Source organism: Mustela nigripes, chromosome 6 (assembly GCF_022355385.1).
Source record: "Mustela nigripes isolate SB6536 chromosome 6, MUSNIG.SB6536, whole genome shotgun sequence".
Taxonomy (NCBI): domain Eukaryota; kingdom Metazoa; phylum Chordata; class Mammalia; order Carnivora; family Mustelidae; genus Mustela; species Mustela nigripes.
The window spans coordinates 5643703-5663734 of NC_081562.1; the positions used below are offsets into that span (position 1 = coordinate 5643703).

Sequence of the window (20032 nt, forward strand, 5' to 3'; positions counted from 1 at the left end):
CTGAACCTGACTTAGGTTCTGGGACTTCATCACTGGGATCGAACCCCACATTGGGCTCCCTGCTCAGCATGGAGGCGGCTCTGCCTCTGCCCCACCACCTGCTTGTGCTCTATCTCTGCCTCTCTGTCAAATAAATAAAATCATTTTTAAAAAATGCTACTCAGGGGCACCTGGGTGGCTCAATGGGTTTAAAAGCCTCTCCCTTCTGCTCAGGTCATGATCCCAGGGTCCTGGGATCGAGCCGGGCATCAGGCTTTCTGATCGGTGGGGAGCCTGCTTCCTCCCCTCTCTGTCTGTCTGCCTCTCTGCCTACTTGGGATCTCTGTCTGTGAAATAAATAAATAAAAATCTTTTTTAAAAAATTAAAAATAAAAAAATTAAAAATGCTATTCAGCTAAATTGTTAAAAAGCTGAACACCAAAGCCATGTTTTGTTTTGTTTTTTGCAACGATAACGTTCATATAAAGTTCAATGGTGGAGGGGGGAGGCGTTGCCTGTGTGGCTCAGTGGATTAAAGCCTCTGCTTTCAACTCAGGTCATGATCCCAGGGTCTCAGGATTGAGCCGCATAGGGCTCTCTGCTCAGTGGGGAGCCTGCTTCCCCCTCTCTCTCTCTCTGCCTGCCTCTCTGCCTACTTGTGATCTCTGTCTGTCAAATAAATAAATAAATAAGACAAAAAAAAAAAAAGTTCAATGGGCACAGCCCAAAGGCACCAAGGTGTTTACTTTGGTGACACCAAGGTGTCACCAAAGGCATTTTTTAAAACCCCACAGACCAGAAGTGTACTTGGAACTGGATGTGGTTAATAATTTCATCCAAACAAGCTGTAAATTACAGCAGTTGAATTAGAAATCGTTGTTGTCAAAATTCACATTTTTTCATAATTAGAGTAACTGAAGTACAAAATGTCCGTGACGAAGCTGGTGGCAGATACATAAAAGTCCTTGAGCGCCGGAGGAACGTTTTCCCTGTGCCCTCACCAAGTGTGCTTTGGAAGTGTGAACCTTTGCACACCAACGTGACGTGTCCCGGCAGGATTGAACAAGTCCCCGGAACCACTGCATTTAATCCAAACACAACTTAAAACTTTTAATCAAAGTATTCAGAAACGAAAGCACACAAAAAATAAAATAAATAAAATCAGCCTTCGCGTTTTTTAGCAACGGTTGCAAAGTTGCAAACACAACAGTGAAACGCGGGACACCAGGAAACACAGAACGTCCGAAGCCTGGTCTTGCAATTCCGCCCCCCGCACCGCGCAATGCCTCCGCGACGCGTCCCCGGCCAGGCACCGGCGCGGGCTTCACTGAACAAGCACGCGCTGGATCCGAACGCACGGAGAGAACGGAGGGCCGCGACTCTGCAGCCTCAACCTGGCGGCTCCTTCGGAAGCATCCGGGACCCCCTCCCACCCCCGGGGTCTGCGACGCGTCAAAGGCGAGTCCACGCCCGGAACAGCCCAGCTTCCAGGCCGGACTCCGGTCCCTTTTCCGGGCTGTGCGTGGACTCTTCCGCTTCCGACCGCGTGGACGCCGCACAACCTGGCTCCCGGCATCCCCTGGGACAGCCGCGGGGCGCGAGGGAGGAAACACCGCCCCCCGCCGGCGCGCGTGCGCACAGGCCAGCAGCGCCAAGCTCCCCACGCGCCGCACGCCCGCGCACCCCCCGCGCAGGCCCGCGCGTTCACGCATCGCGCACGCGCCCCTCGGCCGGCCGGGCCTCCGGGCTCCGGGCTCGGGTCCCGGAGCTTGGCTCCCGGCGGCCCGCGCGAGCCGGCGCCGGGCGGGCGGTGGGCGGGGGCCGCGGAGAGCTCGGGAGGAGGGCGGGGCGCGCGCGGGCGGGCCGAGTCGGAGGGCCGGGCCCGCGGTCCGCGGCGGAGTGGGACTCGGCGCGGGCGCTGCCGCCATGGACGCCGACGCGGGGTCGCAGAACCCAGAGAACGGGGAGCGCCGCGACCCGGACCGGACTGCGGAGGAGGACGCGCGGGCCCGGGCCGAGTTCGCGGCGCTGCACGGCCCGGCGCTGCGTGCGTCCGGGGTCCCCGAGCGGTACTGGGGCCGCCTCCTGCACAAGCTGGAGCACGAGGTGCGGGCGCGGGCGGGCGAGGCGCCGGCCGGGAGGACCGGGGCGCAGAGCGGGGCCGGGGGAGCCGGGGCGCGGGCGGCGCTGGACCCTTCTCCCGGGAAGGGCGTGGCTGCGGGCGGGCCGCTGGCCGAGAGCCGCGGGGGCGCGGCGCGGGGAGGCCGGGCCAGGGGCGCTGCGGGGCGGCCGGCGGCCCCCGGGACGACTGGTGCGCACGGGGCTGGGAGGGTGTCCGGGGCGGGAGGGGAGCGCGCGCCTTGCGGGGCTGCAGAAGCCTCGGCCGGGGTGCGACGCGCTGGGGGCGTGTCCGTGTTGGGACGCGGCGGGAGAAACGCGGGGGGTGGCCGTGAAGAGCGCCAGTGCCCTGGTGACCGACTTAGACGTCGCCTCCTCGGCGGTTTAGGAGCCTCTAGACTTTGGGGCCTAAGAGTGGCAGCAAGGGCCCAGCACCTGTGGCCCCGGTTCTGCCAGTGTCTGGGGCTGGCCGGGCTGTGTGCGCGACTCCCCTGGTGCGTCGGGACCTACCCTGAGTTCTCCGCACGCCTGCGTCCCGCAGCTTTGTCATCCCCATTATGCGGTTGAAAAAACGGAGTCACAGGAAGAGGAAGTGAGTTTCCCAAAGTCTGTCTGAGCTGGGAACCTGTCCCGCGCCTTCAGCCACTGCCACCTCCAGGGAGAGTAGATGCCCCGAGAGTCTGTGTGACTTTAACTGTTCGGGTCACAGAATTATTTCTTGTCTCATCATTTGATTGGATTCCCCGGTCACCCTCATTTTTGCAGATGAAGAAAACAGATTGTGGGAGACGGAAATCTAAAGAAAAATGTTCCCATGTTTCTAGATTCTCTGCCCTTTTGTGGGGACTGGCTCCCTTCTGCCCACCTGCCTTCTCTAGCTGGGCCTCCGGGGGGCGCCCCATGGGTACTGGCCAGTGAGCAGGCCCTGGTTTGGGGTCATTTGCGCAGCTGCTGAAGTCAGAGCGCTACACAGGACCGTTAGGGAGGCCTTCTTAGCTGGAACAAGGCTCTTCTCGGGTGGGGGGCTGCCTTGGGGACCTACACAGACTGGGACAGGTGATGAAGCGGAGCCCCAGAGCCAGGAAGAGGTAATAAAAAAAGACAGTGTCAGTGACACACAGTAGGTCCCTGCCTCTTGTGAATCTCCTTCCTGTATGGCTCGCCCTCCACTCCACCAGTGTTTCCTGAGCCCTTGGCTCTGGTCCCAGGCATATGCTGGGAACCTCCTCCAGTTTGTTAGGATGAGAAGAAGGTCCTCATTCTGGGTGAAAGGTACACGATATGGGGACCCCCCCCCCCCGGGCCTAGCCAGCCTCTGGGCAGTAAAACCTCATTAGGCAACACTAGTCCATCTGAGCTAGAGTCTCCTTCTGGAAAGCCCAATGGTGGAATAGGGCCCCAGTTCTCATAGTTTTAGAGGGGACCGGTTGGGGAGGCCTGAGACGAGCATCAGCCGGCACCAGCACATGGAGGGCAGTCACCAGAGGGCAGCGTCCCCTCTGGCTTGGCTGCTGTAGCACTACCGAGGGGGCAGCCAGTATTTTTCCATGACCCTCCCTTGCCGTGAGGGGTTATGGGCAGAGCTGTGAGTCATCACATTACTAGACCCAAAACCTGCATCCATTGTTCTCGGTGAAACCTGCCACTCTCCTCTGGGCCCAGGTGTGGGGGAGGGCACCTGCCAACAGGAATGGGGTACCTCCACCTCCCCGCAAGGCCAGTGACCCTGGTACCTTGCCTCAAATCAGTTGGAAAGGATGGGGAGTGTTTTAAGATCAATTCCAACTCTCCCAGCAGGAACTTCCCAGCTAAAGCCATTCCCCTTCGATACCTCTTGGGGGCTTTTCCTCCATGGAGGGATCGTGGTACCTGTCATTTCACAGTGCGGGTAGGGAGGAGGCAGGCCCTCTGTCCCCAAGGCCTTAGGCTACCTCACTGTGTGCCCCCTCCCTCCCATATGATTTGGGGAAGAGGACTGGGGATTTGGGTTCTAGATTGAAACCCAGAGTGAATTCCGGTCCTCTCAGAAGCTCTGTCCTGGAGGGAAGGTTGCACCCCAGCCCCCCACCCCCACTTCTGACTGCTCAGGGATCCTGGCTTGAGGTAGCTCCCCTTGTCTTCGGAGGGCCCAGGCGTGCTCCACCGGTTCCACAGCCTTCCCTGCCCTCAGCCTCTGTACCCCGGCCAGGGGTCCTTGCGGGTCCTTGGGCCACTGCCCCCAGCCACGTGTTCAGATCTTGCCCTGCTGTGCCACTCAGCTCCCGTCAGGCCCCAGCACCAGGGACCTGCGCCTCCCACCTTGCTCCGCACCGGTGGCCGGCTCCCTGGGCAAGATGGTGAGTGGTTCGGCCTCACAGGCTGGAGCCCGGCACAGAGAAGCGGTGTGTGCCTGAGTAGGGAGCTGGTTTGCATCTGTGTGAAGCTTGCTTCCGTCAGGGTCCTGAGAAGTGGGTTTCGGGGAACTGGCACTTGCTGAGTCCCTGCTTGTGCCAGGGACTGTCCGTGCACTGTTTGTTGATGGAACACTCAGCTCTCCTGGAAGGCCGAGGACGCTGCTTCCCCCGGGAGGGGCTGCTCTCAGCAGCAGAACGGTGGTGGCGTGCTCACAGGGCAGGGGCCCAGCTTAGTTTCCTCCAAGCCTTGGAGGTCTGTTCATCATTTCATCCTTCCCACAACCCTGGGGAGTCGGTGCTGCTGTTCCCGTCGTATGGATGGGGAGACGGAGGCACGGCGCGGTTCAGTGACTTGTTCAAGGCCCCACGGCCTGGCTCCAGCATCTGTCCTGAGGCCCCTTGCCAAGTGGTGGCAGACACACAGTGCGGGAGTGTGGCTGAGGGAGGCAGGCCGGCTGGCTTCATGTGCGTGTGGTTGGCAAGGAAACTCAAGGACCAGGGTCCTTATCTTTCTGACCCAGCACCTCAGGAGACCAGCCCAGAGCACACGCTGCACAGGCCCGAGCCGCTTCTCGGCAGGGCCGGCGCCCTGGCTGTGGGAGGTTCTCAGCCACCTGTTTTCCTTCTGGGGCACCTCTGCTGTCCTGCTGGTGGACTGGAGTGAGATCCCCGGCCCTGCCAGGATCCCAGCTCTTAGACTCACCTCTGGTCTGGCCACGCGTGCCTTCATCCCGCTTCTGAGCACACCCGGGACAGGAGCTGGTGACCCTGGTTAGGTCGCAGTTCTGGCTGATCTCCAGGAGCCTCAGTTTCCCCACCCAGACGATGGGTGGTTGGTTAATAAACAGGTCCTGCGTCCCTGAGGAGTTGGATTGGTCCTTGAGGCCAGGGTGTGGCGCTCTGCGAGGCAGGGGTTCTGGCCTGGGGAGCCCGCCAACACCCCTGCTCGTGGCCACAGGTTTTCGATGCCGGGGAGATGTTCGGGATAATGCAAGTGCAGGAAGTGGAGGAGGAGAGTGAGGGCGAGGAGGCCCGGGAAGCACGGAAGAAGCAGCCCAACCCTGGCGGCGAGCTCTGCTACAAGGTCATCGTGACCAGCGAGAACGGGCTCCAGGCGGCCGACCCCAACAGGTAGGAGCAGCAGGCCCGTGGTCCGTGGTCTGTGGTCTGTGCCGTGGTCCTCAGTGCGGGCTCCTCTGGAGAGAAGCAGCCATGGCGGCCCTCATGTTTGCCATGTCCCGGGTGCTCGTGGCCACCCGAGGTTCCAGCCGGGCCCCGTGGTCGGGTTGGCCCCGACAGCTGCTGACGTTCCCGTGTGAGTCATGTTTCCGACAGACCCGAGCGCAGCCTCCCCGGCACCCCCCCCCCCCACCAGGAGGGTCCCACAGTCGGGGGGTGATGTGTGCCGATTGTGCCAGTGAGACGGGAAGGACCTGCCCAAAGTCACAGCCGGCCGAGAGCCGGCGTGTGGGACGCCGGGCAGCCTGACTCAGAGCCCGGACTGTTCGGAGGACCTTCCCCCGGGCCTGCTGAATCCCAGTCTCAGGGCTACTCAGGGATTGTAACAGGCTCTCCCAGGGCTTTATGTCCAGGCTGTGAGCAATGTGGTCTCCTTGATTCCTCGGGAGGACACCAGGGCCCAGAGCAGGCCTGGCGTGGCCCGGGGCCTCGGTGTACATGGGGCACAGCTAAGACTGGACCCTGGGATTCCTGCCTCCAGCCACGGCAGGCCTGCAGGCTCGTCTGTCAGACTGTTGGACCCTTGGAGAGGACACTTGCCGGCCTCTCAGGGTCCCCAGGCCCCTGTGTCCATAGCTCTTCAGGGAAGAGTCTGGCCGGCCTCCTCGTCCGCAGAGCAGCCTGTGAGGGGCGGGAGTGGTCACTCAGGGAACAGCAGCAGCCGGTCCCCTCCACCAGCGGGCTGTCTGACTCAGAAACTTGCAGGCTCACCGGTCACATTCAGCTCAGTGCACCTGCTCTGGGGCCTGGGCCCCGCAGCCACCTCCGGGAGCTCGCTGCCCCTCCACGCCCTTGAGCGCATACCTCTGCCAGGCGGGCACCGGAGGGGACGCGAGCGGAGTCCTGCCTTTGGTCTTCGCTCCTCCCACTCCACAGCCCTCCCCGCTCCTGGGCCTTTCTGCCTGCAGAGCTCGGAGTCTCCGCTGAGGGCCACACCCCAGCTTCATCCTCTCCCGCTCCTGCCGTGTACCGCACAGTCCTCCCGAGCACCGCACAGTCCTCCCGAGCATCGTCCCACCTTGAAGCGCAGCTTCCCGTGGTCAGAACCACTGAGCACAAGCGCTTGCTTTGCGCGTGCAGACAGATGTACAGTCCTAGAAGCCCAGTGGAACAAGTGCTGCTGATTCTGCCCCCCAGCCCAAGAGCTGGAATGTTTGCTGTCCCCCAAGGGAAGGGAGGTGAGGGTCGCTTTGCTCGGCAGGCAGACCACACCCCTGGGTGCCAGAGCTTCCCATTCCGGCAGGGCTCTGGAGGGTGTCCAGGAGCCCTACCCTGAGGGGTAGGAGGGCAGGTGTGGCCCTGGGCCTGCCGTGGGAATGCCTGGCTGGTCCTCCGCGGTGGCCCCACCCCTGGGCTCTTCCAGGGGGGCTGGGCATGTGGGCCACAGAGGTCCAAATGTGTGGCGGCTTGCTGTGCCCGCCGGAGCCGGAGCCCCTTTGCATGCCTCCCCGCCACTGGCTTCCCGTTGTGTGCGGCATTTGCTTGTCCTAAGCGCCCACAGCTGAGGTGGCAGGGTGGGGGGCGCGGCCGGTCCGGCTGGTGCAAGTGCAGCTGGAGGCACTCACCGCGACAGCAGTCTATGGTAACGATCAGCGAGAACGCAAGGACTTGGTCCAGGCAGCAGGTTGTGTGTTTTGTCTCTTCTGAGTCTCACGCTGGCCCCCAGACAGGAGGTATGGACCCCGTTGGTTTTTGCAGAAACTGGTAGAGGGCGTGGAAGCTCGCCAGGCCACAGCTGCAGGTCTTCCCCCTCTGCTCCCCCTCGTCACCCAGGCAGACCGCCCCCCCTGCCAGCCCTCACCCCTGCCCTCGGCTGTGCCCACAGCATCTTCCTCATCGACCACGCCTGGACATGCCGCGTGGAGCACGCGCGCCAGCAGCTACGGCAGGTGCCCGGGCTGCTGCTCCGCATGGCCAACCTGATGGGCATCGGGTTCCACGGCGAGCTGCCCAGCGCTGAGGCCGAGGACCTGGTGCTGGAGGAGATGTGGCGGTTCAACCAGACCTACCAGCTGGCACACGGGGTGAGCAGGGACAGCCTGGGGGAGCCAGGACCCAGCCCCAGGAGCCTCTGCCCCAGAAGTGAGCAGACTCCTTCCAGGGCCCCCCTTCTTCCCCAGGGCTCCCTCATGGCCGTTACTCAGCCTCGGGCCACCCGGTTCTCAGAGCCCTTGAGCTCACAGGACACAACCTCAGACCTCTAGATGTGGGCCTCATGACTTGGTTCCTGTGGCCCAGTGCCGTCGGGTTCTGTCATCCCCTGAAAGCCGTCAGGGTTTGCTCACATCCAAAGAGTCCTGTCCCTTAAGCACACGTCCTCGGTGTCCATCACCACCTCTCCTGCCAGCCTCCCCAGACCCAGCCTCACCATTTTGAGTGTTTCTCATGGTCTCAGACGTCACCACCTCCAGGAAGTGCCCCTCGCCCTCTCCCTGCCACACACACCCGTGTAGCCGGTAGGCTGTGTGTCTTCGTCCAGGCCCTTGTACTGTGTAACATCCAGCCCAGTGAAGGGGCTTGGGGGCATGGGCTGGTTGGAGGGTGCCTGAGAAGGGGCAGCGGCCGGACCAGTGGACCCGGTTTCTGTGTGCTCTGCCTGCAGACGGCCGAGGAGAAGGTGCCGGTGTGGTACATCATGGACGAGTTCGGCTCGCGCATCCAGCACTCCGACACGCCCAGCTTTGCCACCGCGCCCTTCTTCTACATGCCCCAGCAGGTGGCGTACACGCTGCTGTGGCCCCTGCGGGACTTGGACACGGGCGGTAAGTGCCACACCCGCCCACCCCAAAGGACGGGCCCAGGCCCTGCTTTCCCGCTGCCCCCTGATGGGCCACGTGTCTCGATGCAGAGGAGGTGACCCGGGACTTTGCCTACGGGGAGACCGACCCTCTGATCCGGAAGTGCATGCTGCTGCCCTGGGTCCCCGCCGACCTGCTGGACTTGAGCTCCTCCACGCCCGAGCCGCCTGCCGAACACTACCAGGTGTGACCGTCTGCCCCTGACCTCGGGGCCTGATGGCTTCTGGAACGTTCTTGGGCCACCAAATGCTACCGGGCGCCAGCTGGCTGCCCTGTGAGGGAGTGAAGCGTTTGTGAACATTCGAGAGACCAGGGTCTCCGAGCTCAGGCAGTGAGCCGGGGCCTCCTGTGGCTGTCCAGCCCAGAGGCCAGGGACCATGCTGTCCGAGGGTCGGAGCTGGGTGCTGGTAGTCAGTGCTGCTCTCTTCGTTTTCGGGGACTCCTTGCCAGGACTGGGGTGGGGGGGCACGGTGTGGGCTGCAAGCTTGGTTACAAATCCCAACTCCGTACTGTTTCTTCCTCCCCGGGGATATGAAGACTCTGTTCGAGCATCACACGGCGACTTCTCTGGCACACAGTAGGCCCCCAGCGAGTCCCACCATCATCCGTGCTGCGGTTCCCCACACCAGCGGCACTTTTCATCTGTGGCAGCCTCTCGGGCAAATCAGGGCGTCAGGGTTCGGGAGGCCCCGGGCCAGGGAGGAAGTGGAGCCTCTAGGAACATGGCCACTAAGAGACCAGGCAGGGCTGGACAGGGAACACCCTCCCCTGCCCTCTGGTCTCCTGCCACCGCCTCCCGTTGGCTGCCTGCAGTTTGGAACCCAGCCACGAGTGAGCCTGCAGTTGGCACCCGTGGGCGTGTGTGACTCTAGTCCTTGCAGCGTAAGGGCATGAGGTCCTGTTTGTCAGTCTTTACTGAGGATGAGGAAACAGGCATAGAAAGGTTAAGTAACCTGCCAAAGGTCACACAGCTCATAGGAGAGCTGGGGTACAACCCCAGGGGGCCTGTGACGGCCCGTGGGCAGAGGCTACAAGCTTTGCCCCACTGTGAAATCTGCCTGCCCACACGGGCACATCACACATTCACTGAGGGCCTCGGCGGGTGTTAGATCAGAGGAGCAGCCTGGTTAGCTCGAGCGAGAATGGGAAGCACCGTGGGGTGTCAGCCGGTCTATGGGGGCTGTGGTTGGGGAGAGGCTGGGCCGTCGTGGTGGGACCTCCTGGCACCTTTCCCGGGAATTCATGTAAGCCGTAGTGGTTGGACTGTCCGCGCAGGAAGCTGTGTGGTCGCTTGTCTTGAGTCCCTGGCGTGTTTCAGAGCCCCGTAGAGTCGTGGTACCTGTAGATACTTAGTAAATGGGTGCGTGCTGAGGCGGAAGCCTTCAGAGTGGCTTAGGGCCAGAGGCTTCCTGATCTTGGGTGGCTCCAGCAGGTGGGGTGGGGCGGGGCCAGCCCTGGGCGTCCCACCGGAGGCCAAACTCGAGTTGCCGGAGCATCCTGGTTGCTTGTCCCCATCTGACATCCAGCTTGGGCCTGTGCTCTGGGCTTAGGGGCCGCTGGTATGAGTTTAGGATCGTGGGGTACACGGCACGCGTTTGTCATCCCCCATGCTTTCTGTGGACAGGAGGGGGGGACTTGGCCTCGGAGCCCCTCTCTGAGTGTGCCGGGCTTGTCATAGAGCCCAGGAGCTGAGAGAGGGCTGCGGGGCCTTCCCCGCATAGCGTCTCTGTTCCCCGTCTCTGCGCCCGAGGGAGCAGCCCCTTCGGCCCCACCCACACCCACGGGAGATGAGTTCCTCCCACCTCCCGGAGTCGGAGTCGCAGTCTGGGTGTGTTTTAAACCATTACGTGGCGTATGTTGGAACCGCACTCTGGCACTCGGCTAGCGTCAGGCACCCGCCCCCCGCCCCCCCGCCAGGCAGGCTTTATGCCTTCCCAGCTGTCCGCATTGGAGCGAGCGGAGCGCGGAGATTTTGAAGATTTTGAACAGTGTTTCCGTTTTTCTTTGACACAAATGGGTCGCTTGGCACTTGAGGGGCCTTGAGCCCCAGAGTCCCGGGGCGAGGGTGGTCCGAGGGCTCTGGCTGCTGCTGGGCCTGTCGGAAGGCTGTACCTGTGGTCTGGGGTGCCCCCTGATATGCCAGGATGGGGGGTGGCATGTGTTCCCGCACTCCTGTCTTGGAGGTCTGTTTCTACTTTCAGTGCTTTCTTTCTAGGCCATTTTGGAGGAGAACAAGGAGAAGCTGCCGCTCGCTATCAGCCCGGTGGCCTATCCCTACGACCACGTCTTCAAGTGCGTAGCCCCCCTCAGCTCCTGATGAGCCTCCTCGCACCCCCCAAGGCCCCCCGCCGGCTCCGAGAGCCGCGCCTGGCACAGGGAGGCGCTCCGAAAGCCTGCCATGTCCCGGTGGCACGGCAGCAGTGGCAGGAGCCCAGGGCAGAGTCCAGGATCACAGAGAGAATGCTATGAAGGTGACAGGCTGCTGGGGTTCCTCTGGTCCTGGGGTGAAAACAGCCAGGCCTGCCCCAGGAGTCAGGGAGCCTGAGCCAACCATGAAGGCGTGGGGCGCCTAGCGGAGGCGGCCAGGCTGCCGCGAGGGGCGGTTTGCAGGCGCCAGCAGGTGTGGGCTGGCAGGTGAGGCGACACCAGGCAGGCTGGACGCCAGGTGGAAGCAGACACCCCGTAGTACTGGTGAGAGGTGGGTGTGCCGTGCTCGCCGCTGGATGTGGCACAGGCTCAGAGGCGGGTCCCAGCCTGGCTTCTGCCTCCATGGGAGTCCCTCCCTCTGGCTACTACCCAAGCCTGGTCCAGCCAGAAATGGGCAGCCCAGCCCGCTGCCCCTTCCCTGAGGCCAGCCCAGGGGTCCTTTCTGGTGCCCAGGCCCACTACCCAGTGTCCATCCACCCTCAGGGTCACAGGCCCCACTGAGGCCAACTTAGTCTTGGCCTCCTGCTCCCAGTCCTGCCCCAGGCTCCAGCCACAGACCGAGGGCTTCATGCCAGCCTTGCCCCTGGCAGTCACCTCAGCTCTTCCCCCGGACTGTTGTTCCAGGCTAGGCCCCCCTCTTGCCTTCATCTGCCTCTGCGCCGTGCCCCCTGAGCTCCTGGGCTCTGTCCTCACCTCTCCCCGGGGCCAGTGGGGGCCAGGCCGGGCCGGGCTGGCAGCAGTGAAGACTGGTGTGGAACAGGGCCTGGCCCGGGGCACCCATCTTGGCTACACACACCCCCACAGGCCCCTGGACTCCAGCTGCCTTCTCGGCCAGCGATGCTCAGTGTGTGAGTGAGAGGCTGGTTGTGTCCGTCCTGGTTCCATGTGGGAGGCAGGACCTGTTAGACACTCGGGTTATCCCGTGTCACCCCAGTGACAAGAGTGAGTTGGGCTGTGATCCCATCTTAGAGGCGGGGACGTTGGGGTCAGAAGGATCCTCGTCGCCCTACCCTGCAGGCCAGCAGAGAGGGTGGGGCCAGCACTGCCTGTCCGGCCTCAGGCCCGAGCCCATCCGTCTGTCCCCTTCTCCTCCACGCCAGCCCAGATTGGGCTGCACCCGAGTCCCCGGGGCGCGGGGTGGGGTGGGGGGGCACGGCTGGCTCAGCCCAACTCTGCCCGCAGGGTCTACACAGACATCCAGCAGGTGCTCAGGCACCTGACACACCCGCGCTTCACCTTCGCCCAGAGCGAGGCGGACGCGGACATCCTCTACAACTTCTCCCACTTCAAGGACTATAGGTGAGCACCCCCCTGCCAGGCCTGGGGTTGGGGAATGCCCCCAGAGCCCCTGCCACCCCTGACCCACGGGCGTGTGCCTCGGCCCCACAGGAGGCTCAGCCAGGAGAGGCCCAACGTGCTGCTGAACCAGTTTCCCTGCGAGAACCTGCTGACGGTGAAGGACTGCTTGGCCTCCATCGCGCGCCGGGCTGGGGGCCCCGAGGGCCCGGCGTGGCTGCCCCGCACCTTCAACCTGCGCACCGAGCTGCCGCAGTTTGTGAGCTGCTTCCAGCAGCGGGAGAGGCGGTGAGGGCCCCCGTCACTCCTGCAGCCCCACCCCCCAGCCTCCCCCCACCCGGCTCGCCCCTGCTGCGTGCTGGCCACGGCACTGAGGGCTGTGGGCACCGGGCACGGCCGGGACCATGGCCACGGACATCTCCATGTCTTGGCTGGAGCAAGTTCTTCCTAACTCCGTGAGGTCAGCCCCTGATGGCCCCGCTGTGATAGCTCCTACTGCTCCCTGGGAGGGGTTGGGTGTCCTTCTCCAAAGGCGACCGTGGTCCCCAGAAGGTGGGTGCAGGGCACAGCCTAGCCAAACCCATGTGCTCTCAGGGGCCAGGACAACCACTGGATCTGCAAGCCCTGGAATCTGGCCCGCAGCCTGGACACCCACGTCACCAGGAGCCTGCACAGTATCGTCCGGCACCGGGAGAGCAGCCCCAAGGTGAGGCCATGCGGCGGCGGGGACTCGGGCGGGGCCGGGGCTTGGCTCCTGGTGTCTCTGAAGCCCAGACCCTGCTCCTTCCAGTGCCCTGGCCAGCGGGGATGGGGAGGGAGAAGCCCTTGTCCAGAGCTGTCCCAGGCGTGTCTGACCTCAGGGTCCTCACTCGCTGCCCCACTCGAGACCGCCCAGCAGGAGGGAGGCAGCCAAGCCAGGGAGCCCCGAGACTAGGGTGCTCTTGTGACACGGAGCCCGGCAGGGACAGTATCGGGGTGGGGGGGGGATAGGGGAACGGTTATGGGTCGAGGAAAGCGTGCCAGTGGGATGACGGCTGAGCGGGATTCCAGGCAGCGGACGAGGAGTCGAGATTACAGCGGAGAACTCGCATGCGGTTGTCAAAACCTGAAAACTGTCGGGACCTTTTCCTTCAGCTAAAGTGAAGGTGAAGATTCAGAACTTGCCGCCGCCTAGACAGGGTTTGAAAAGTCCGAGAGGAAGGAGCCAGGTGCAGGGCACAGGCTCCTGGGGCCAGAGCAGGAGTGTGTGCCGGTTTCTCCAGGATGTGGGGACCGTGTCCGGATGTCCCACAGGCGTGAGCCCGTCGCCAGTGAGGACAGATGCCGATGGGGCGAGGTTGGGGTATCGCCAGGCCCAGGCGAAGGGAGAGCTGCCGCAGCCCTGCGTGTGTCTTCTAGGTCGTGTCCAAGTACATCGAAAGCCCAGTGTTGTTCCTTCGAGAAGACGTGGGGCGGGTCAAGTTCGATGTCCGCTACGTCGTGCTTCTGCGCTCGGTGAAGCCCCTGAGGCTGTTTGTCTATGACGTGTTCTGGCTGCGCTTCTCCAACCGGTAGCTGGGATGCTGGTGGGGGGGTGGGCGACGGGGCCCCCTTTATCGCGGGGTCGGGAAGCCGGTCCTGGAGCTCCTTCTCCGCCACACACCTGGCGGGTGGCCCAGCTGAGCCCAGCTCTGTCCTCCAGCGGGAGTTCTCGCCCAGCCTGCATCAGCCATGGGCGGGGACCCGGACGGCGCTTGTCACTGTCAAATGGGCACCAAGCGGAGCAGGTCGTGAGGACGTTCATGGGCCGTCCGGGTGTCTTCACAGACAAGCTCTGAGGGGCTGCGGGGCACCCCTCACTCTGATGGGGGGGCAGGCGTCCAGCGGGGTCTCTCAGAGCACTGTCCCATGCACTGTGTCCATGTGCTCCTCCTGCAGGCCCTTCGCGCTCGACGACCTGGACGACTACGAGAAGCATTTCACTGTCATGAACTATGACCCGGAAGTGGTGCTGAAGCAGGTGGGTTCACTTGGATGCAGGCCAGACCCAGACCCCACACCCCTCAGCCTGTTTTCTGGGCAGACTGTGCAGACCAGCTGCCTTCTGGTACCCGTGTTAATCCCAAAGCAGGAGCCTCCCACGTCCTGTGGCAGGTCTCAGCTGGAGGCACAGACTGCCTTCCGTCCGGCACCCGCCCGAGCACGGGGACCAGTGAGGGTGGGCGGCACAGCGGTGCAAGTCACATGGCCCCCGGGGCAGGCTGCTGCTGGACCGTGACCCTGCCTGGATCCTGGATCCCTGCTGTCCCCCATGCTGTCTGGGCACTTTGGGCAAAGGGACATCAGGGCAGAGCTCCTTCCGAGGTGAGGGCCTCAGACCCTGGCTGGCCAGCAGTGCACCTGGATTAGGTGGGCTCAGCCCAGGCAGAGGCAGAGCCAGCTCTGGGTGGAGGAGAGAAAGGCTGCCTCACACATCGTCCCAGAAGTGGTTGGTGGTTGTTTCAGGTCAACAGGAAGTAGGGCTCACCCTCCCCACCCCCTCACCCGCGCTGCTCACCCCAAAGCCTGTAGGTGGCCCTCTCGGCCACTGAAGGTGAGAATTACCCGTTCCAGGCGTGTTCCGATTCTTTTCAGCATGAGTATATCCTAATACTCTTCAGATGACGATTCTGCATATGTATGTAAGGTTTTGCGTGAACGCTGTCCTGCTGAGCAAACCTTTCTATGGTTTTATTCTTCTCTGAGCATCACGTGTACATTCGTCATTGTTCTTTTTATAAAGTTGTTTTTTTTGTTTTTTGTTTTGTTTTTAGTTTGCTAGAGACACAGCGAGAGAGGGAACACAAGCAGAGGGAGTGGGAGAGAGAGAAGCAGGCTCCTTGCCAAGCAGAGAGCCTGTGGGGCTCGATCCCAGGACCCTGGGATCATGACCCGAGCTGAAGGCAGAGGCTTAAGGACTGAGTCCCCCAGGCGCCCCAAGATTTGTCATTATTGTTAAATGGGGCTGGGGGCGTTCTTGTCCTGGGATGTTCTTGTCATTCACCTATTAGTAGACATTCAGGTCATTTCGGGTTTTCGCCATTAGTACATATGCTGCACTGAACACTCCTGGGGACACCTCGCTGTGCCCGTGTCTCAGCAGCCCTCGAGGGTGGATGGCGGCCTCAGAGCGCCCGTACCCTTGCTCACGCCCAGCCCCACCGCTGCTGCCTATCCTGGGCTGTGTTGCAGGCAGGTCCCTGGGACACTGCGCCACCCGCAGGGCCCTGGGACATGGTTGGAAGTTGTCTCTGAGAGAACGGAGTGCCTCCCCCCAGCACCCCAAGGGTCGTGTTTTCCTGGAAGCCCCCGGGTAGGGGGATGTGTCGCCAACAGGATGTGAGCATCAGGCTTCCGCAGGGAGCCTGTCCTGGCTCATCCTTTGAGGAAGGCCCCCGAGCTCCCTGCAGGCTCGCGCCCGTGTGTTTTGGATGAGGGCTTGGCTTGAGAAACCTTGCTATGCGCCGTGCTTGTTGCCGGTGCTGAGCAGCGAGCTCGGGCCTGGGTCCAGCCTCTGCCTCTGGCGCACTGTTCTGAGACCCACGTGGTGCCGTGTCCGTCCAGCCTCCCAGTAGCCCCACCGATAGCGTGCCAGACAAGGGGCACTGTCCCATTTCACAGATGGTGACGCTGAGCCGGACAAGTAAATCTGCTTGTCCTGAGTCACAGAGTAAGATCCGGAGCTCAGACTCCAGCTCCTGCCTCCCATCTGTGCCCAGGTGCGGGGCTGCTCGTAGGCTGCTGGCACTGACCTGTGGCCCCAGCGAGTGCCAGAGCCACATATGAAGGCAAGGCAGGCTTCCCTGCTCCCTGCCCCGAGGTAGCCCTAGGCAGAGCGTGATGGGCCGCGTGTCTGTCGCAGGTGCACTACGATGAGTTCATCCCTGAGTTTGAGAAGCAATACCCGGAATTTCCCTGGAAGAGCGTCCAGGTGAGTCCTGGGCAGAGCTGCAGAGGCCAGGCCTTCCCTTGCGGGCTGGGTGGGGGTCTTGGCCTGGGGATGGTCCTGCTCCTCCCACACCGGGCCTTGCGGGGTGTTCTGGAGGGACTCGGAGCATGGTTGGGACCGCCCGCTGGCAGTAGGCCCTACCTGGTCCCAGAAATGGCAGACCTGAGGGGGTGGGCACAGCCGGAGATCCAGGTTGGTCCCCGCAGGCGTGCACCTCTGCGCAGAGGGGACTGGGGACTCGGGGGCAGTAGCCAGGCAGCTTAGCAGTCGTCAGACACGGTGGTGGCAGCCAGGAGTGCAGACATGAGGCTGGAGGAGGAAGCATCGTGGGCTTTGGGGCCGTAGCTCAGGTAGAGGCAGGGAGGCGTACAAGGAGCTGCTCGGGGGGGTGGGGGTGGTCCCGGCCTCAGACCTGTGTAGCCCCCAGCCCGGCCTCCCTGTCCTCCAGGCTGAGATCTTCCAGGCCTTCACGGAGCTGTTCCAGGTGGCGTGTGCCAAGCCGCCGCCCCTGGGCCTCTGCGACTATCCCTCATCCCGGGCCGTGTATGCCATCGACCTCATGCTCAAGTGGGACGACCGTCCAGATGGTGAGGGGGTGCCCCCGCCCCGTAATCCAAACCACCCCCACTCCGCTTCACCCAAAGCCGATCATCCAGACCTCCCCCGCCCGGGCACAGAGACAGATCTGAGATGGTGTCTGCCTCGGGTCCACCAGAGATCTGGGACGGGGGCACACCGTTAGGGGGTGGCCTTCAGGTCGGGACAGAACGTGAGGGGGAAGGGCAGCGAGCCACGGCAGAGCCAGGGGGGAGCTCGTGCCCCGTGCTCTTGTGCCATCAGGGACACGAGTGATGCAGCCGCAGATCCTGGAGGTGAACTTCAACCCGGACTGTGAGCGGGCCTGCAGGTACCACCCGGGCTTCTTCAACGACGTCTTCAGCACCCTGTACCTGGACGAGCCCAGCCACTGCCATGTCACCCGCCTGGTCTAGGTGCTCGTGGCTCCGCACTGCCTGCCAGCCCCTTCCGGCCTCAGCGGGCGGAGCTGCTTCCGCGAGCCCCTCCCCTCCTCCCTCGGGCACAGCCTCGTCTTGGAGCTGTCATCCTGGTGCCACCTTGGGGGGCTCAGTGTCCTGCTCCCTCCGAGGTCAGGAGCAGGGCCAGGCAGGGTGTGCCGAGCGCTGAGTCCCAGGCCCCTGTCCGTGCTCCCTTACCGCCATCCGTGCTCCGCTGAGGGCTTTTTCTGGAGAGTCTGGTTCCTGGGCTGCCGTTTCCCAGGGGATTGGCGGCTGCGGGTTCTGGGGAGCACGAGGTTCCCCCAGCAACACCTGCAGAGCCCACATACGAACGGGGAGCTGGGTGGGCTGCTTCTCCAGGGGGCCTGCTCGTGTATCGTGACTGCTGGGGCGGGGTGTCCCCACCCCTGCCCCCCAGAACAGCTGGGCACCTGCTTCCCGGACTGCGCCTTCTTGGTTCCCACTCGACCAAACCTTTCCCAGGCAGCTTCCCATGAGGTTCCCGGCCGGGAGGGCCATGGCCTTGGGCTGCTCTTCCCTTTCCCCGTGGCAAGAGCAGGCTGTCCTCGGACCCCGGCAGACCCGGCTGCCCACCGGGCATGGCAGAGCTGTCCCCCTCGCCTGCCGTCGACTGGGGCCTCAGGGACAAGTGTGGGTGGCGGAGCCCGGCAGCAGATGGCCAAGGAAGAGGATTCCAGGGAGAAGTTGATGTTACTGTCAGGTGCTACCTTTCACCTGAGTCTAGCGTCAAAATGTTGGATTTTTGTTAGTTTTTCATTTATGGGAGGAATATATAAAGATTCTTGTTATTTCCGTAACTTTGTTTCTGAAATTTGGAGTCGGATGCTGGTGTGTTTTGTGTAGCCCCAGTGGCCCCAGGCCTGGCTGACAGTGGGGTTGGGGGGAGAGTTTGACCCCCTCCTTGGGGGGTGGGGGTGGGGCACGGAGCTTCATTCACTGTGAAGCCAAGAAACAAAACTGGGCTGGGCTGCGCTTCCTGTCCGTGTGTCCACTTGGCTGTGTGTGTCCGTCTTCTTTGTCACCCAGAACCTCAGCTGTCGGCTGGGGAGACACCCCTTCCCTCCAGCCAAGCTGTGATGTAGCGAGCAGGACACACGGTCTCTGGTTTTTCCCCTGGAGAGCCGCTGGCGTCCTGCCCTCTCCTTGACACGACCTGTACCATAATAAACTCGGCCTTCTTGACCTCGGCCTCCCTCTGTGTGGAGGCCCCAGAACCACAGGTCCGGCGCCGTGTGTCAGCGTCTTCCTGTTCGGTTGTCGAAGAAAACCAAAATGTCCAGACGTCCCCTTGGAGAAACGAGAGAAGATGGCGTTTGGGCTGCCAGGTGCCCGTCTGGGTCCGTTAGGGCTGCGGTAACAATACCACAACCCCGGGCCTCGCCCGACAGAAGTTGCTTCTTCACGGTTCTAGAGTGGGGGCGTCCCGGGATCGGGGCGGCCGACTTGGTGTCTATAAGGGCCCTCTTCCTGGTTCGCGGATGGCCACTGTGTCCTCATGTTGGAAGGGGCAAGGGAACTTTGTGGGTCTCTTGTAAGGACACTGACCCCATTCATGAGGGCGCCACCCTTGTGACCTGATCCCCTCCCGAAGTCCCCACCTCCTGTGACACGCAGCGGAGGGTAAGATTCAACATAGGGGTTTGGGGGAACACTCCGACCAGGTTCCTCCCCCAAAGCTGGATTCCCCAGCACTGGTTCCATTTCAGAGCAGAACACAGCAGGGACAGATGGGGAGCTGAGGCTCCCCTCCGCATCATGGGCAGTGCCCAGGAGCCTTGTCCTGGTGCCAGCCCTGAATCCTAGCTCAGCGCACGCTGTTGGGGCCTCAGGACACGGGATTCTCTTCCTACCTGTTTCCTCAGCCTGGGGCTGGGGTTAGTGGGAGACCCCAGCTGCTCTGGACAGCCAGAGGGTCCAGGGGGCGGATGCAGGAGGGGCCTGAGCACTGTAGGCCAGCCCAGTGACGCCCCCTCGTGGTGGGCAGAGGCCCTGCAGGGCACCGCCTGTGCCCCTCTGGACGGGCACTCACACAGGGCACTCATCCGCATGCCCAACGGGGAGGGTGGGCCTGCTCATTGCCAGTTCACTTCAAACCTGATTACCCAGGATAACAGTGATCAGAGGACCACATGATCCAGGCTCTTTATAATTTATAAACGGGCTTTTCCCCGATTCTAGACGTCCTTGCGCCTCTCATCAGTGGAAATCAGACGACGCCTGAGGCAGGGCTCCCTCTGTGCTTCAAGACCAGACCGCTTGCAGTGTAGATGGTTCTTGGCTCTGGAAATGCTTCTTTCTGCTAGTATCTTCACTGGGGTCACTTTGTGTTGAGAATTTTTTTTAAAAAGACTTGATCTGCGAGAGAGTGCACGGGGATAGAGGAAGGAAGGACAGAGGCAGAGGGAGAAGCAGACTCGCCGCTGAGCAGAGAGCCCGATGCAGAGCTCAGTCCCAGGACCCTGGGAGCACAACCTGAGCCAAAGGCAGACGCCCAACAAGCCCCCCGGGCGCCTCCGTGTTCAGAATTCATCAGAGTGCAAAATCTGTAAGAGCTGGAAATCTGGAGTTGACCGGGGAGTCACAGCCATAGTAATCATTGTACCAAAGTTCTATAGAACCACACAAAAGAAATCCAAAAGGTAAAGCTTGAGAAGCTGACAGCAAAATCTAGAAAGGTCCTCAGTGATGATCCATGGCCACATAAATACCACCAAACGTGGCAGCTCCTTCCTGGAGAGGCACCAACATAGAACCTCTTGGTACCAGAGATCCACAGGG

The 20032-nt window shown here is 62.4% G+C and overlaps 1 protein-coding gene across 1 annotated transcript; it reads left to right on the forward strand.

Moving 5' to 3' along the window:
- Positions 1-1835: 1835 nt before the first annotated feature.
- On the forward strand, positions 1836-18051 carry TTLL12 (tubulin tyrosine ligase like 12). The gene is made up of 14 exons (XM_059401838.1): positions 1836-2085; positions 5449-5621; positions 7555-7753; positions 8332-8491; positions 8578-8711; positions 10743-10819; positions 12137-12253; positions 12344-12538; positions 12845-12956; positions 13649-13800; positions 14168-14249; positions 16131-16199; positions 16666-16804; positions 17058-18051. Exons 1-14 carry the CDS (start codon positions 1906-1908, stop codon positions 17207-17209), a joined length of 1941 nt encoding a protein of 646 aa, XP_059257821.1. The 5' UTR covers positions 1836-1905; the 3' UTR covers positions 17210-18051.
- The last annotated feature ends 1981 nt before the right edge of the window (positions 18052-20032 follow it).